The following is an 18,085-nucleotide window of genomic DNA, read 5'->3' on the forward strand; positions in this document are numbered from 1 at the left end:
TAGCAGTAGAGCTGTTAAGGATTCACTGCAATGAGAGGGCCACACTTTCTACTGCTATGAAGAAATGTTCATCTCTATATGAACAGAGAAGAGCTTAACAGACCCCAAGAAGGTGAGGACCATTTACTTTAGAAAATGCACTGGCAAGTGGAGACTAGATAGCTATGGACTTATTTATTAGGATTTACTAGTTATTTACTTATTTACTAGTATTAGGGATGTAAATTAAGTGCTTAAGAAAGAAAGGGTAACATTTCATAAAATTCCATGAAGATCTATTTTAAAAGGAAAGCAGGATTGTTAAGTGCAATTTATAACTATCTAATGCTTTATTGCTATCATTAAGGCATTAAAACAGTATCCAAAAATTATTTGATGTTTATACAAAAATGATCATGCTAACATGATAGATGCCAAAGTTATTATTTCAGAAGCTAGGGGCCTTCCAAGTTGAAACTAAAACTCTTACTGCAAAACACTGATCACTAAGAAATCTGTTGATTTGACAGGTTACGTTTTAATTGCTTATTTCAGTATATTCGCAGATTTACTGGGTATATATACTAAGACTGGACTGGAGGTGCATGGCACTATAAAAGGGGCCATTGTGGGTAGAAATTCTCATGTGCTAATTTTAATTCAATTTTTTAATCATTTTGTTTTAGAATAGATGCGGAAAGGTCACAAATTTTCAACATTGCAGAAGTACGTTTTTGAAAAATACTTTCAGAATTCCAATCTGATATACTGAATTGATTGTAGAGATTCCGTTTAGTTGTTTTGAATTTAGATTTACTTTTTTGTTTGTTTTAATCCAAGCATTGATTTGATTACTAGCACAGAAAATCATTGCCATTATGTTTTCATTAAGTCTAAACAAGGGAAGTGGTGAAAATGTTTTGCTTACTAGTTTTCCATTTTGGTGGTAGCTTCTAAATTACTGTGGTGTACCTTACATAATCCGCTGCATGTGAAAAAAAATGCATTTTATAAAAGCTCTTTACAAATTTGCAGAGGATTGAAGCATTCTTTTTATAATCAATAGAATATTTGTCTGACTCTTCTGTCTATTCTGTTGTAATATCATAAAACGTGCTCTGACTTCATATCTCTTAGATTTTAGAAGTTAAATTTGGGAAAATCCTTTTTTTTCTCCTTTTTGATATGCAAATCTCTGCTTATAGTGATTCTTACTCTGTTGTTTATACTTTTAAATTGACAGTATAATGTAGTTTTAACTGGTTGTATGTATATGCTTAACTCTTCCACTTGCTTGAAAATCAGTGTTGATTCCATTTCTTTCAATACTGCTTTATGCTAGGCTGAACTGACTCTTTTCCACTCTTTTTGCAGCTGCGTGCATTGCAATGTTGTATACTCTGATGTGGCGGCACTCAAGTCTCATATTCAAGGTTCTCATTGTGAAGTCTTTTACAAATGTCCTATCTGTCCCATGGCATTTAAATCTGCTCCCAGCACACATTCCCATGCCTATACACAACACCCGGGTATCAAGATAGGCGAACCAAAGTAAGCAAAATTACTATTTTTACTGTACTTGCTTGCGTTCTAATAACCTTTGAAATTGCGTTCTGTCCTGTACTTACAATCTTAATTCAAGTACTGAACAATCAACAGTTTGTCATCCATTTGGTAATGCGTGTCATTCTTCTAATATTTTCAAGAGGTTTTAGCTAGGAATTTATTTGGCAAAGGTTAAATTTCCATGAACATAGCAATAGCAGTTCTTTAAACACAGCACTACAATAAAGTAATGCAGTAATTACAAAAACAATTCAGCCTGCTCGTGTGCTGCTTCTCCTTGTTTTCTAATCCACTTAACCTCACGTGCATTTTTACTGTGAATTGAGATATAATGTGATTCCAAAAAGAACTGCTAAGGCTCACCGGCGCTTTTGTAGTGATTTTTTTAATGTCTGGTTGAAAAGGCAGAAAAAAGTGATTTTATTTTTTCTGTTATGTGTTTACAAATAGTTGTCTAGATGAATTTGGGAAATTGGTTCTTCTCATGCCATCAGCCCTCGGGTTGGGGTGCATGCTTGTGGCCGGGGTGTTAGATGCAGCTGCAGTTGTCTCTGGGCAGACCTCAGGCAGCTCTTGCGGGCTGCAGCCTCCTGCGGTGCCACAGAGGTGGTTCTGATCAGGCAGCTGCTCGCTTATCAGGCGGTGTTTTCCGCTGTCTGCTAGATGTGTCCTCGGGAAAGCTGTAAGTTTGGAAATGGTGAGCTAGGTTTTAGCTTCACTAAGACTGTCGTGTCTAAAGGACAACAATCCCTGTCTGGTAAGTGAGAGGTGCCAGCCTTTAAACCTTTTCCAGCCTTGCCCTGAAATTCAAAATAAATACAGAGCTATTTTTATATAAGCTTTTTTCTGATACAAAATCTCTCTTTTCTGGATTAAGGCAGAAGCGTTTCCATTCTTCACCTGGGATGGTGGTATATAAACACAGAAAGTCGTTTACTGAAGGCAGTAAGAAGGGGCATAATTCAGGGTCTTCATTGTGAAAATGTTGAATAATCAAGGCAGGGGGAGCTGCAGGTGTCGACACGTATGAAAATCAGACTTCAAATTGCGTAGGCCTTAAGCCCAATGCCTTCTAATCACAGGCCTTTTTCTTCTCTCTTCTTCCTCTGCTGGTATGAATGCAGAACAGAGTAAATACTCAAATGTTTAACTCTGTTTTGTTTCTTTAAACTGCTTGGAGCACACAAGTACATTTTAACAAGTTGCAGAGTCGAGAAAAATATAGAGCAGATGAAAGAAACAAGGTATCCTGCATTGTAATAACCAGATTTCACAAGAATCTGGCATAACACTTTTTCTTCTAGCCTGTTAAAAGGAGATCTGTTTTTTCTTTTTTCTTTAGCAAAATAGCAACAGACTTACTGTGTCTGATACTAAATTCAGACATTTCCACCAGTGACAAATGATACCTTGTTTTAATTCAGGATAATATCTTAGTGAGAGGCTTTGACATACCAGCATTTAATCTAAAACTTGTTTAAGGTTCGCATGATTTTCATTACAGAAAACTGAAAGATGAAGATCACCAACTGTGTAAGATACTCCACATATGAAAAGTACAGAAGATTTACTGAGTTGTGCTTTTATCTGTTGAACTTCTCATAAATTTGGTGAATTAAGTATTTTGCATTAGTTTCCTTTCCATATGAGAAGGAGTGTTTTCTTTAAATTTGCCCGTTTAAATCAAGATGCTGTCTCACATGCTTGCAGAATGACTAGGAAGGTTTTCCCAGTCTTTGCAATGTTTGGAGTTCCTTGTTTCTGTTTCACAAGCACCTGTAGGTAGTACAGTGTCAGCACCAGGGCTCAAGATGCTCATTGATTACTGTCTGACCATTTAATAAGGTCTATTTCAGGCTATCAGGACCTGTGGTTTTCCTCAGAATTAACTGAATGTATTTATGCTGTTCAGCACCAATGTAAAATGGAAAGTATTTTCTTGTTTGGATTAACTGGTTGCTGAGGTTATTTCTCACGTATGTTAGTCAAGTGACATCAAGTTTTCATAGCTCAAATTCTCTTTTATCTACTGTAGTGTTCCACATTGTACTGGAAGAAATTTATTCTTGTTTGACGAATATGCCAGTGCCACTGCTGGTTTACCTGTCGTGTGTTACCTGCTATCTGTGCTGCACATGGCCAGCATACATTTTGAAAGCTTAACAATTTGTTGTAAAGAAGCAATATAATACAGTATTATAATACTAGAGATATTACCATGAAAGTTCAACTGTTTGTTGTTATGAAGTAAGCGTTTTAAAACAAATGAAAAGCACTGTACAATACCCTTTTATGTTTTAAAACAGGAAGCTTTCAAGCTTTTGTGTAGTGCTTGAAGGTCATTTAACCCAGATTTTTAAATGGGAGTTTCAAACCTTATGCTGATAGGCAAATGTTTTTGAACTCCTGTCTGACCACAGAGCCTGGTTTCTAGAGGCCCTGATCACGGCGGTGCTGCGGGAAATGAGGCTGTGTGTGTGAACGAATCAGGGGAGCTGGGAAGGATTTATTAGTTCTCCCTCATAAATGGGCCGAGACCAGCTCAGTCCTGAGGCTCTGTTTATTTGTTCACACAATTTTTGTTTACAGGAATTAGGCTTAGCGGGTAAATGGCTGTGTGCCTCTGGCATTTACTGGAATTGTATGATTTATAATTATATTACAAATGGTTGTTTCAGAACAGATATAGTAAACTATTTGCTGCATGAAAAATGAAGTCTATATGCAGTGATTCTCTAACAGTTGAAATTAGATTATTTTAATATAGGGAAATGGATGGCTTTCAACTTTGTCAGCTCTCTCCTGTAACATACCTAGGATGTTTTGATGTGAAACCAAAGCTTATATGTGATTTTGTTTTTTCAGTAAATAGTGGAAGTCCATAGGAACAGCATAAAGGTATTTTTCATGGCTGATCTCTTTTTGGATATTGGAGAAGTTCTTGTTTATGAAGCCAGATTATGAATATATACTGTACTCTCAGTACAAAATGTATTATCCTACAAGTACTTTTTTTTTGAGGGAAAAAGTGCAGGAAGGAGAAATACCGTGCTCTGCAAAAGCTTTCAAAATGCTAGACATCTTTAATGCGATATGAAAGTATTTTTCTGTGAGATACATGTGTGTTCATTCGAAGATAATATATGAATATTTATTACCCAGATTTTTGAAAAATGAAGAAGTATATGTATCATGCCTATTTTGGTGTGTACTGTAGAGCAGGAGTAGTTAGTGAGCGTGTGTAACTACCCTGGTTGTGCAGTGGCAGTTGAACTGGCTGCCCTTCTCGAGGATCTTGTTGAACTTAGGCTATTGTAAATTATGTCCTAAAGAAGCATAACTGCCTTTAAACTTTGGGCAGGGCTTTAAGCTGATGTATGTTAAATACCAATTACCTCAGTTTTAAAGCAAATCAGCACACTCAGTTGCATGTGTTTAGGATGAAAGTCATGCTTTCAAATGTGAGTCAAAGTAAAACTTGGTGGATGTAGTCACAACACGTACTGTTAGGTATCTTGGTATGAATTTGAATTAAGACAGAGATCTGAGTTTTAAAGTTAGATCTATACCAGATAATTCTTTTGCTTTTGTGAAAATAGAGTAATGTCATTTAGCTTTCATAGAAAATATAAGTATTCAGCTCCTGGTGTTTTTAGAGAGAGAATTTTTTTATATATGGTGAATTCACAAATAAGTGAATTTTTTTTGTAGCAGATTCACTTTCTGCTGCCAGTAGCACCTGTAAGTGTTAGTGAGCAGTGCATTACTCAAGGTGGTGGTCATTAAGGGACTGGGAAGAGCATTGGCAACAAATCAAGGGAGATGATCCTTCTCTTATCTCTTCAGTGCTGGTGAGACACATCTGGAGTACTGGGTCCAGATCTGGCCTCCCTGGTAGAAGGGAGACGTGGACATAGTGGAGTGAGTTCAGCACAGCACTACTAAGGTGATGCAGGGCCTGATGCATCTCACATGTGACGAGAAGGTGAGAGAGCTGGGACTGTTCAGCCTGGAGAAGAGAAGGCTCAGGGAGACCTTATCAATGTGTATCAATGCCTACCTGATGGGAAGGAATGAAGAGGAAGATGAACTCTTTTTATCAGCAACCACTCACAGGACAAGAGGCAGTGGGCAGAAATTAAACCACAAGAAATTCCATCTGAACACAATAAATTACAGGTTAGTGAGGGTGGTGGTCAAACAGTGGCACAGGTTGCCCAGAGAGGCTGTGGAGTCTCCACCTGTGGGGATGGTCAAAACCTCACTGGACATGGTCCTAGGCAGCTGCTCTGGCTGACCCTGCTTGAGGCAGGGCTGGACCGAATGACCTCAAGAACTCCCTTCCAACCTCAATCATTCTGTAATCTTGTGTTACTTTAGGCACATTATGAATCTGAGCCATATAATAGGTCATAGTTTATTTGAATGAATTACGTAAGCCTGCAATAACAAATTTATGTTCTACAGACCTGAAATTGTTCCAACTTGGATGACTGTCTAGTTCCACGACAGATGATAAAGCAGGTTTTCTAACTTCTCTTTTGTCTAATTTTATTTCCAAGATATTGTTCGAATAAAGATGTCATGAAATACACAGAGAATAATTTTTAATTCTGCCAGTATTTATTTACATCTCATTAACCCAGAACACTGTAATTTTACTCATCTCTCATTAGCACTTAGCAGTGGCATCGAGTACTCAGTAAGAGGCACCAAAATTCTGGAATTGTGGTTGTTATCAGTGGTCCATGAGCAAGGAACCAGAAGGGTGAAAAGCGCCCTGCCAGGGGCAAGGCTTTGATACAGTCTTATGCCTCGGGTTGTTTGCCTGGTTAGTTAGCGATCAGGTTTTGACATTTTGTTACTTTTGGACAAAGTTGTTGAGGAAGATGTAAAACAGTATTATAAAAGAAAGGACTTAAAGGACGGAAGAAAAGTATTTGGTACCCCAGAACCAGGAAATATCATCAGGCAGTTAGTACCTGCTCTCAGTTTGTGTTCACAGACATATTAACTACAGAATTGTAGCAAGTACTTCTCTGAGGAAATTACATTTTTTCTTGGGTGTAGCGAAGGCAGCTGGCAGTAAAATCTTTGCTTCAAATTATCTTGAGCTGTTCTGCTGAGAAAGGATCGAGATGTTGGTTTAGAGTGCTGAGATGCTCAGCAGCTGTGTGCTGTGGCTGGGGGAGATGATCTGGTGCATAGTAAATCTTTAGGCTCTTGCTTTTCTGTTTCCCTTAAACAGTGCATCCCATAGCGAGTGTCTGTAATAGTGCCCTGTGCCTGGGCAGATTCACATTCTCTCCATTTCAGTCTGCATTCACTTCAGCTTGTCTGCCAGGGTGGTAATCCACTGACTTATTTCCCCGGGAGTTGTCTCTTACAATCTCAGTTAAAACTGTTAGTAAGATAAGTGAGGTTTTATTGATGTGAGATATATGAGGTGAAACTGCATTTTAGAAACCTCTTTTTTTTCCTTACCAATTAATATCAAGAAACATTTCCTATTTCTGGCAAGCTCTTTAACACCTTCCTTACAGGAACTTACGCGGGCAATGAGAAAACTTAGCGTGCTAACAAGCAGGGGTTTTGTTTGTTTGTTTGTTTTTTAATGGAAATCCATTCTTTAGGACAGAGATCGACCTCTAAGTGATGGGCTTTCACAGAGGAAGTGCCTGTCTTGGTACTCAGCACCTGTGCTTGAGTTTCCTTTATCTTATCTGAAGTTTTTCTGAAGTACCACTACAGATGGTTAATGGATTTGATTTCTCTCTCATCTGAAGATCTATGGCAAATTTCTGTATTCCTTTTCTTTCACATGTCATTTCCTTTCATTCATTTTCCAAGTTTAAAAATGCATATGCTTTGAGAGAGGAAGTTGCGGTTTTGGTGGTATCTCTACATTGCTGTGATAGACAGATTCTTAAAGGCCTGTAATTGCAGAACAGGGAAACATCACCCTGTGAAGTCTCAGTTTCAGAACATTAACAGAGTCTAGACTTGTCATTCAGGAGGTTCAAAGCCATATACATTGACAAAAATAAGTGCATCGTGAAGTATATTACTGATTATAATCAAATCAGTAACTCCCTTAAAATACATTGCCTTTGCAACTTGAAACAGGTGTATTCTTTGTCCTTCAGTTACAACATGAGTTCAAGAGCTGAAGACCTATTACTTCAGCGTACTGTAAGCAGATGTTGGTGTTATATATGTAACTGGCATATGCTATTGTTTTCTGGCTTAGTCATTTTTTTCTATTTTTCTGCTTTTTCTACCACTCCTTTATTCTGAGTTTGGAAGATGTTCTGAATTAGTTTCATTTTACCGTTTTTCAGGCAATGCGAAATAATTGCTTAAAGGTGTCAGATCTTGTATCTGCTGAGAAAAAAGTTAACGTCATGATTCTTGGTGATAGATCATAAACATGACTGACACTGTTTATTGTACTTCTATTTTTAGAATAATATATAAATGCTCTATGTGTGACACTGTGTTTACTCTACAACCTTTGCTCTATCGCCACTTTGATCAGCATATTGAAAACCAGAAGGTGTCTGTTTTCAAGTGTCCAGACTGCTCTCTTCTGTATGCACAGAAACAGCTTATGATGGATCATATCAAGGTGTGTAGGCATCTCTTGTTTTATTCTTAGATACTATTTATCATGCAATATGTGTTTTGAGAAAATGTTGTAAAAAAGGCTCAGAGTAACAAGAAAGTTGCTGGAAGAAAGAGATGTTAATAATTCCAAAAGAGTAAACTGTGAATATTCTTTTCAAATGTTAGTCTTATATTTCATATGGTTTTCAGCATCTGTGATGTAACCACTTACTATTTCTATGTGATTGTTGGTTTTGATATACTAGGAATATCTCAGTACATTGCATTCAGTCTGTCATTTTATGAAAATTAAATGAGGAGATAATAATGTATAATAATAATTTTGGAGTACATTGGTCCAATCCTAATAACTGTTGAGCCTTATTTACAGTATTTAAAGTATTATTCCAGTTGTTAGGAGTTGAGAATGCTGAGCACGTTACAAAATGAAACCTTTGATATTCAGAACTAACTGGGGGGAACCCATATGTTTCTTGAATAGATGTAGAAATTGTGTGCGTGTGTGTGTGTGCACATGAACACATGCACGCTTTAAAAAAAAAGAACTTGAAGTGGATTTTTTCATCAATATCCTTATAACTGCTTGAAGGAATTGACTAGAAAAGACTTACTGCCATCCTTGCAAATCATGTTATTAAGAATCAGAAGTCCCCTGGCTCTAACTTGCTAGCTATACATTTTAAATACTCTGTTACCTTGTTTTAAATACACCAAGTCTGTTAGCAGTGCTGAAATTTCTTATACATTATCATCATCATAATCTGGCAACTGTTGAAGCTATTTAAATAGTAAAATTTGTACAGAGTAGTGAAAAATCAGACATCTTTCTTGCCTGCTAAAACTATCATTTTGCATTTTAGCCTCAACTATGGTACTTAGAACCTTAGAAATCACTAAAGTTGCGTTGAAAAGAAGATCAGAATTCTTGCAAAAACAGCTGGTTTTAAAGCCAGTTTTAAACATGAATTGGAGATAGGGAGAGGTCGTCCCAAGATGTTCAGAAATACAAGGACAGTATATTTTCTTTGTTTCTGAACTAGTTTATGTTTACAGTAAGAATCATCTTAGACTTATGTCAGATACCTTAAAGGGTCCTCTAATGCAGCAATGCAAAGTCATATTTTCTAATTCCTTCAATCTACTTGTATTGCTTCTTTTCTAACTAGTTAGGCAAATTCCATATATTGGAGTGTATGTCTTATGTACATAATTAGTTTTTCTTGAATCACATATTTTTGTGGAAGTGATGTTACATATGTATTTCTTTAAGACCTGAAAACCACTTTGGGACGTGATGTGACTGTAGTTAGAGACAGGAGCTATTCTTATACAAGTTAGGGTTGCTCAGCATCTCTCATTATAAAGTTACACTCAGTTACCTATGTTTTGGATACTTTTTAAGATTTTTGGCTATAGTTTTCCATGCCAATATTTGTACTTTTGACCAGTATATTTTCAGCGTGTTTTACTACAAATGATGCAGACAATTCTGAGAACAAAACTAGTGAATTAGAACACAGGCTTTCAGTAACAGCATTACAGCTTTTGTTCAGAATTGCTAGTGCTTCTACATTTAGGATGTGTGTAGGGTATTAGGAACAACAGCAGAAGAGTGTAAATTGGACTTGACTCTAGGGGGAAAGAAAAAGACAGTAACAGGGTATAGATAAAAGCAGAAAAGGACACGGGGAGAGGAAGAGTGCTCAACAAGGGCAGAGCTCATCCCAGCTGCAAGAAAAGTAATTGTTTGATATGGCTAGACATAAAGCAGCAAGGCAGAGAAGACTTGGATGAAAATAGAACACAAAGGGTTAGAAAGAGGCTCAGAAGGAGGTTATTTAAAGCTACAAAAATGACCTAGAGTAATTCCTGCAGATGGGAAGGTATCTTGTTGGCAAAATGTATGTCTTATTTTCCTCTAATGGCTTGCTACAAAAAAAATGGAACAGCCAGTGATAACAGGTAGTGAAGGTCTGGACTGGAGGACTCAGTTCTAGTGGTGGTATATACTGTCACTGTGACTTCAGGTTATGCTTTAATGCTTTGGGATTATTTTTAAGAAACTAAATTTCAGGTATTACATTTAAAAGACATATAGAAAGTTGAGCACTGATGTCTTACATGCTCACAAGTTAAGATGGGATGGAATCTCCAGATCAATCTCCAGCTGCCTGAAACTAGAGGACTCTCCTTCCCCCCACCCAATGCTTGTGCTTCATCTCCTAGTGCAGTGGGATACCCCAGAAAACTTCTTCCTTTACTACACAATTTTAATTTTTCTTAGAAGCTGTCAGTCAATCCTGTGCACTTTGCTTTTTAATAATGTCTTAGCTTTTAAAAGTACTGGCTTTCTTTTCCAGTCGACTATTCAAATAGAACACGTTCTACAAATCAGGTTGATATTTGTAGTACAACCTGCAGGTAGTCCCAAAAGCCACACGATTTACAAAGAACTTGGTACTATAGTGTTGTACTGGAGAAGCAGATTGGTATACTTAACATTCTCCGAATCAAGAATGTATTGGATGTTTTTTGTTTCTGAAGTTACCTGTAGGTTTAGGGTGGCCAGACACATCATCCACGATAGCTATAATACAGATCAGTATATGAGATGATTAGAATGCTGTCAATGTAAAGGGCAAGTCTTTTGGATGTGAAAGAGACCTTGACAGTGGATCCATGTTCAACAATACGTTAAGCCTGGTTTGCAGTCATCTTTGTTGGCCCAGAACCCTGCTGACTCATTCCTGTTGAGTCCGTGGTCATATATGAAACTCAGACACACAGCTGAGGTCCAGGTCTTCCTGCAGCAGTCATCTTCTCTGTGGGCTGAGGTATCATGCCGCCATGCGACACCGGCTCCATAAACTGGGGAGGTGGAAAAGTTTTTCCCATGTTACTAATCAATTACCTAATCTTAAAGGCTAGAAATATATCAGTGGGGAAGGATCACTACCTAAGAGCTGCAGGGTGCTGAGCAGCTTGTCAGGCACTTCTTAGCTGTCCCCGCCAGCCCTGCGCACCTTTGATTCCAAGGACTGTTAGCAGTGTGTAGCCCTAAGCAGTTATAACCCGAGCATGCAGTAAGACTGGGCTTAGCACAGGCTTAACATAAAACGTTAATATATCCTAAAAAACATAATTGCCTGATCTTTCCAGAGTTACCTTTTCTTGTCTTATTTACCGATGCTCCAAGTCAAAACTTGTCAGTAAAAACCCTGCCTTCTTGGAAATCTCTCTTTAGACACACAGTTTGAAATGAGGATGTTCAATAAACTACATTAGGTAAGTAAAGCAAGAAACTGAACTTAACCTAATGTACTTCTTGAGCCCTTTTTTTCTCCTTATTCAACAGCAATTTAAACTTAACCTACATAGTCTCATTTTTTGTGAAAATATCCAGCCACTGAAGAGAACTACTACTTTAGCTATGGCTGGTGCCAGTGTTGTTGGCTAGTTTCTGCCTATGTTAGACATTGTCTATATTTAATCATTGTTTCTTTAAGTTAAGAATGTGATCTGATGAAGTATGACAAAGAAGTAAATGGAGACTTATGTTTCAGTAGGTCTTCTGCATTTTGTCAGTACAATTGTACACATCTATGTTAATTGTTTGCTTATATTTATTTTTTTATTTTATTGTAGTCAATGCATGGAACTTTGAAAAGTGTGGAAGGGCCACCAAACCTGGGGATAAATTTGCCTCTCAGTACGAAACCTACAAATCAGAACTCAACCAGTCACAACAAAGAGGACACAAAATCTGTCAACGGAACAGAAAAGTTAGAGAAGAAATCTCCTTCTCCTATAAAGAAGGGAGAGCCTAAAAAAGTCACTAGTCGTGGCTGGACATGTTGGGAATGTGATAGGTTCTTCACTCAGAGGGATGTTTACATTTCCCACATGAGGAAAGAACATGGAAAGGTAAATGAATAATATCTAATTACAAAAAGTGAGTTAAACCTGAAATATTATGTCTTTTTTTTCAAATTGTTGTGGTTTTGTAATTAATTCCTTTAAGTTCCATCATTATTTTCCTCTGTTCTTACATGTATGTCATCTTTCTCTCGTTTGCTTCTTGGTTTTTGTCATTTTCTACATAGTTCTTTTGAGAAAATCTACACGTGCTTAGTTAATTGTAGGCTTGTTCATCCAGTACCAACATTTCTTGAAGATGGAAAGAATGAAAGATGTTCCACCATTTCGTCCAAGTCATCTAATCTGATCCAGGTTCTTATTTTTTTCCTTTGTGCTTTCACAGTTCCTTCTGTCTTGAAAATTCATTAGCTGTTGAACTTAGGGAATGGAATCTCAATTTGCTGGTCCAATGAGCACCAAACAGCATTTCATTTTAAAGCTAGACTCACTCTAACATCAAATCATTGCTCTAATCTTACACTTGCGGGCTCAGGCAACAAGTCAGCTGAGTTGAGCAAGGTGACATTTTTATTTAAGGCAGCTAGATGTGAGATAGCTTACTTAAAACTGACTGAAAGTGAAATATGGAAATGTTGTGGTCTCAAGTCAGCAGAAAGACAGCTTGATGTCCTTGATGCATTCTATAACTTTTCCACTTTAATTAAATTAAAAGGACTGGCAGGTGGACAGTGGTGAAACTGAACAACTTTCCTCTGCTACTGCTTGCAGGGAAGAGAGCTAAAAAATTGACTTTTTAAATTTAGCTTAAAAAGGAAAAGAATAGTGAAAAACATAACCTGTGCTCCAGTGCTGCAAGCTAGAGTAAAGCGAAAAAGCAACAAGTTTTGTTATTTAAGATGAATTTTCCATTTTCAGTTCAGACTTCATTCTTCCGCATAGCATCACATTGTGGATTTGGATACCACATTCTGTGAAGTCAGTGAGATTCTTTGGGTTGATTCAGTTTGAATCAGACCCTGTGCTACTGCTTGTAGCAAACACATAAGTAGTGGGTGATTCGTATATGTAGCACGTATGATTTGTATGAGGTTACTCATGTGCATGAGTATTTACAGGAGTGAGGTCAAAGTGCCGATTGTCAAGCACAGAACCAATAGGGGAAACATAAATTTCAGTTCCTTTATTGGTTTGTTTTGTTGGTTTTTTTGTTGTTGTTGTTTTGCTGCAATAGTGTCTGTGTCCCCTGTTGCGTTGCCTACATTATCTCTCCTGATGGTACTAAAACTGTTGTACCCACCTAGAGCAAGGGTTGGAACCAGAAGGCAGTTATCAAAGTCAAGGTGAGCCAAGACTGGGAAACACAAAAGCTGAAGGTTGCACTGACCCAAACATCAAAAATGAGCAGGGGCTGCATGGGAGGAAAAGATGCCAGGGAGCTGGGCTTTTAGGCAGGATTCAGGGCAAGGAGAGCATGGAACTGAAGGAAAACCAGGCGTGTAGGAATTAAAGGCCAGCTCCACAGAGTCTGGACAAAGGAGCAAGGAGTAGCAGGGCAGCATTAACCCAGTGTCGTGAACAGCCAGGAGCGGTGGCGCTGGGAGCACTGCAGTTCCTCACCCCCCAGAAGGCTGGGCGCTCTGCGAGGGTCCTCAGCTGCACCCTGCGTAGCTGTGGGTGGGACCGGCCAGGGCAAGGTGCAGCCCGATGCTGCGGCACAGCGGTCATCTGCTGTCCAGTCCTGGCCTTTGCTGTGTGCCAGGAGCAATGGCCTGATTCTTCCCTCAACAGAGAAGCAAAGAATTAAACTAAAGTACTGTGCTGCACTGAAGAGAGAGAGCAGGGCTGGAAGGGACAGCAGATTTATTTTGTCTAAGTGGAGAAGAATCACCCAGAGTGGAAAAATCTGTAGTTTTCAGGATGCTAATATGCTATAGTAAATGATAGCACATTTCCAGAGGTTTCTGTCTCTTCAAATTTCAGTGCTTATCTCTAAAGCTGTGTTGTGAAAATTGTTTTATTCTGTTTCTAAATATTTTATGGAAAGGCTGAAAATGCCAGACTGCTGAGTGTCATCTCTAATTTTCTTATGACAAGTTCAAGCAAATAGCTCCCAAGCCTGACTGAAAGACCGTTTTCATGCTCATCCTTGCCTTCAGTAACTCCCACTCTGTTCTTTCAGCCATGTCTGAGAGATACTGCCTTCCTGCTGTACAGAATGCTGTATCCAGGCTGCATAGCTACATTTCCAGTTGCCCCTGGAACAAAACAGACAAAAACAAATGATTATGATTCACAGAACTACATTTTATTTTACCCGGTTCTCCTTTTACAGCTTGAGGGCATGAAAGTTGGACAAATATCTCTGGTTTCTCCTGTTGCTTTAGAAGCCCATTTTTGCATTTCTGTCTGTTGAAGTCACTGAGGAATTAGTGTTAATTGCTTCAGTTTCAAGCCTAGCAGGTATATTTGTGACACTTCTGCTATGGAGTGTCTATAGAGAAACTCCGTAAAATATGTTACAGTTCCTGTAGTATGACTATGAACTAATTACTTATTTCTGATCCTGTAACACTCATACAATCCTACTTTAGTTTTCTTTCAAAGTCAGTCCCTTTAGCAGCATGTAAAACGTTTTGCCCATTAGTGCAAATACTAACTCATCAATGCTTTTAATGGCAAACAGAAGTAGGTTCAAGATCAGATACACTTACATTTTACACTGATACAATTCTTTAAAACAACACAAAGCAACACACCTCCCCGTAATATTTTCTCTTCAGAATGAGATGGAGAATCACATCCAGTCTAATCAAATCTACATCAGAGTGACAGAAGGCAAGTAAAAAAATGTTAGTACCATATAGATAATGCTTCTTCAATTAATTACAGTTTATACAGTATAGTCCAGGGCTGTTTTTTGATTGAATCCTTAATATGCCTTCACATTCTGCTTTAAGCATCCGTAAATTCTTTCCAGAGTACTGCAGTCAAAAGCATACTGCAAAACCATGCTGCAGAATGTACTGATTAATGCATTTAATTAATTTGTTTGGGAATATTTCGGTTTCCTTGCTGCAACTACTTGGGTTGGTAAGACAGGCCGTTTGGACTGAGTTCTAGGGTTGACGATGTGCTAGTAAGTTTAAAGGATAGGACTGAGTCATTCGTTCTTGGATCTTTTATAGCTGACAGTTTTGGAGACGTTATTTCTTCAGATACTATAGCTCCTGTGGCTGCGTTCAGCTGGAATGACATGGGTGGAGACCACTCCATCATTTTTAACTTCCTTTTCTTTCCCCTTACACTGAACTAATAGTAATACAAGACCCATAGAACTCCCCAAGTAGATGTTCCTCAAGTTGACATCAGACCATCTCTCCTCATGACTTTTTTGAGCCCAATGATCACATCAGTATTCATGATGTTTTGCTAAGGTCATTATTTAGTATGTGCCATTTCGCCCCTTTTCTTGTTGGTGATTGGTAACCTCTCCCTATCAGCAACTGCAGAAGTAATTTGGTGATGGAAAGGGTGAGATTACTTTATAGTGAAAGCAGAGCTTTGACCATGCTGCCTTTAGTGGTCCAGAAATAATCCACTGATCTTCTGTGCTTCTTTGATGGAAGAACTTCACTTCACCCACAGTTTGTGGTACAAGTTTACAGTCTTTGGTAGGTGCGTGTGTAATTCATGCTGGCCACATTGTGCTGAAAGATTTTTTAATGCATGCACTACTTTTACTTAGCTTTATTTAATTAATGCATTTTTCTTCTTTTAAAGCAAATGAAGAAACACCCATGTCGACAATGTGACAAATCTTTCAGTTCGTCCCATAGTTTATGTCGTCACAATCGTATCAAGCACAAAGGCATTAGGAAGGTTTATACATGCTCGTAAGTTCTATTTGTTTTTTAAACATACTAGAGGCAGAGTATAAACCGACAAAAACATTGTTAATTGAATTTCTCTTCTTAACTGTATAAAAGCAAGAGTCTTGTTCATTCAAATCAATCAGTTATTTAAATAAATAAACAGTCCAAACTATTTGAGCTGTTCTGCCTGCATGAAACATAACAAACTACTCAGAACACATGTACGTAAAGTCTGCTGTTTTTCAGGAGCTTTGGCAAGCAAGTCAGGAGTTCTACTAAGCTGAGAGTTTCCGTGGCTGATAGTTTTACAGTGGTGAACTTGGTTTTTAGTAGTCTCTGAAATACACAAACCACTCTTCTAATCTGCAAAAGTCAATATTAGTAGTATTTTTCTCATGCATAAAACAGTGTGTAATGTCTAAAAGTCCTCAGTGATATTTAAGGGGCTGGAGAGAGGACACATAATGTAATAAAAAGACCCATGTCAATCAGATAAAACATATAATAAGAAACTTTCTGCTCTATCTTTTTGTGTACATATACATATATTTGTATTTGCATACAGTGGAGCTAAATTTGATGTTATGATAAGGATGATATGCTCATGAGTTTTATTCTGACCCACTCTTCCTACCATTTTGGATATTATCTTCAGAGAACTTTTTTCTCATTTGCTGTGAATACAAGTTGCTCAAACATTTGTAGTTTTATTTTGTAGTTGTTCTCCTTTTCTTATAATACTTGCCTGTATGATTGATTGGAAAAGCATTGTCACTGTCTTTAATAGATTGTCCTGTTGTCTGGATTTATTTACTAGTTCTGCTCACATTCTTCAGAATATTACGTCTTTTTTAAAACATGACATTTGAATCTCTGTACATCTGCTTTGTGTTTGTATAGACACTGCCCAGATTCAAGGCGTACTTTTACCAAGCGGTTGATGTTGGAAAAACATATTCAGTTGATGCATGGCATTAAAGACCCTGATGTAAAAGAAATGACTGAATCGGCCAATATGGAAGAAAGGGAAGTAAAAGAAGATACAAAGGTAATTTCTTAGATTTCACTGAAAGTGAGATTTTTTGTGAGTATACATTCAGGATCTCCAAATAGATGCAGATATTTTGATCCCATAAAATTTTGATCTGTGAAGTAGAGCCCCCAAAATGTCTCAAAGGTTACTGCAACAAATTCTATCATGCTTGAGCTAGAACATGTTTTTTTTGAAAGACTTACAGTCTGATTTAATCACTAAATGATAGAGAACGTAACTTACTTTTGGTGGTTTGTTTCATGAGCACCTTTCAAAACTTCTGCAACCAAATCCTCTCATAGCTGTAGAAAAGCCAAAGGTTGCATAGAAGCATTATGAGCTTATTCCAGGTACCCAGCCTTGAGCTTATTTGACATAAATTTTAGAGTGAAACTGCTTTCAGTCTGATGATGAGCATTAGGAGGAAAGCAAAAATAAGAAGACAGCGCTGTCAAAAGACTTGTTATGTGCAGAGTTTAACAGCTTTTTTTTTTTTTTTTAAGTGTTAGGGGCTCTGTATGATGAGGAATTTCACATGTGATGGCACAACCAGAGCTGACAATAGATACACAGACATACATGTTTTTTAAAATTTACTCATCTTTTACATGACTCTTTTTTCAGCCCAACATAGTGCCTTTTTATTTAAGTGTTAAAAATATGGCAACTATATACATTGTCTTCTGAAATATCATGGAGTATATCCAAGCTACATAGGGTGTAGAGGATTGTAAAGAAATATTCATGTCAGAAAACTAACAAGAAGAATAAAAAAAAAAGATATGTTTAAATAGTTTAAAAAAAAAATATCTTGCACGTATTAGTTCATCCTTTGCCATTGTGTTAATTTGGCTACTAACAGCCAGTAGATAATCCATCAGGTCAAATTTCAGTTATGAAATATTAAGTGCAATTAAAATACAGTTTCAGAAGGTGGTGCTGAAAAGTTCTTAGACTGATACTCTACATTCTATGCACAACTGTAGTCACATTGATGTGTACTTGGATGCAGTTACACTGGCAAATATTTAATCATGTTAACACAGTGCATTAGATACTGTTGCTTTATCAGAGCTGACAAAATAAAATCTGTGTGAAATTTATAGTAAAGAAAACCCTTACTTTTCTA

At 37.5% G+C, this 18,085-nt stretch overlaps 1 protein-coding gene across 13 annotated transcripts in view; it reads left to right on the top strand.

Annotated features, from left to right (window-relative positions):
• ZNF532 (zinc finger protein 532) overlaps window positions 1-18,085 on the top strand; it is a 45,507-nt gene that overhangs the window by 25,377 nt on the left and 2,045 nt on the right. For 11 of the 13 annotated variants that reach the window (XM_080571900.1, XM_080571906.1, XM_080571908.1 and 8 more), the window contains 5 exons: window positions 1,354-1,530; window positions 8,011-8,173; window positions 11,818-12,096; window positions 15,832-15,944; window positions 16,824-16,971. In XM_080571900.1, the coding sequence (XP_080428026.1) occupies window positions 1,354-1,530; window positions 8,011-8,173; window positions 11,818-12,096; window positions 15,832-15,944; window positions 16,824-16,971 (880 nt within the window). Of the gene's footprint in view, window positions 1-1,353; window positions 1,531-8,010; window positions 8,174-11,817; window positions 12,097-12,275; window positions 12,400-15,831; window positions 15,945-16,823; window positions 16,972-18,085 lie in introns of those variants that run through there. The other 2 variants (XM_080571904.1, XM_080571903.1) reach the window with 2 other exon arrangements.

The sequence above is a fragment of the Anser brachyrhynchus genome (assembly GCF_964034855.1).
Source record: "Anser brachyrhynchus genome assembly, chromosome: W".
Classification (NCBI taxonomy): domain Eukaryota; kingdom Metazoa; phylum Chordata; class Aves; order Anseriformes; family Anatidae; genus Anser; species Anser brachyrhynchus.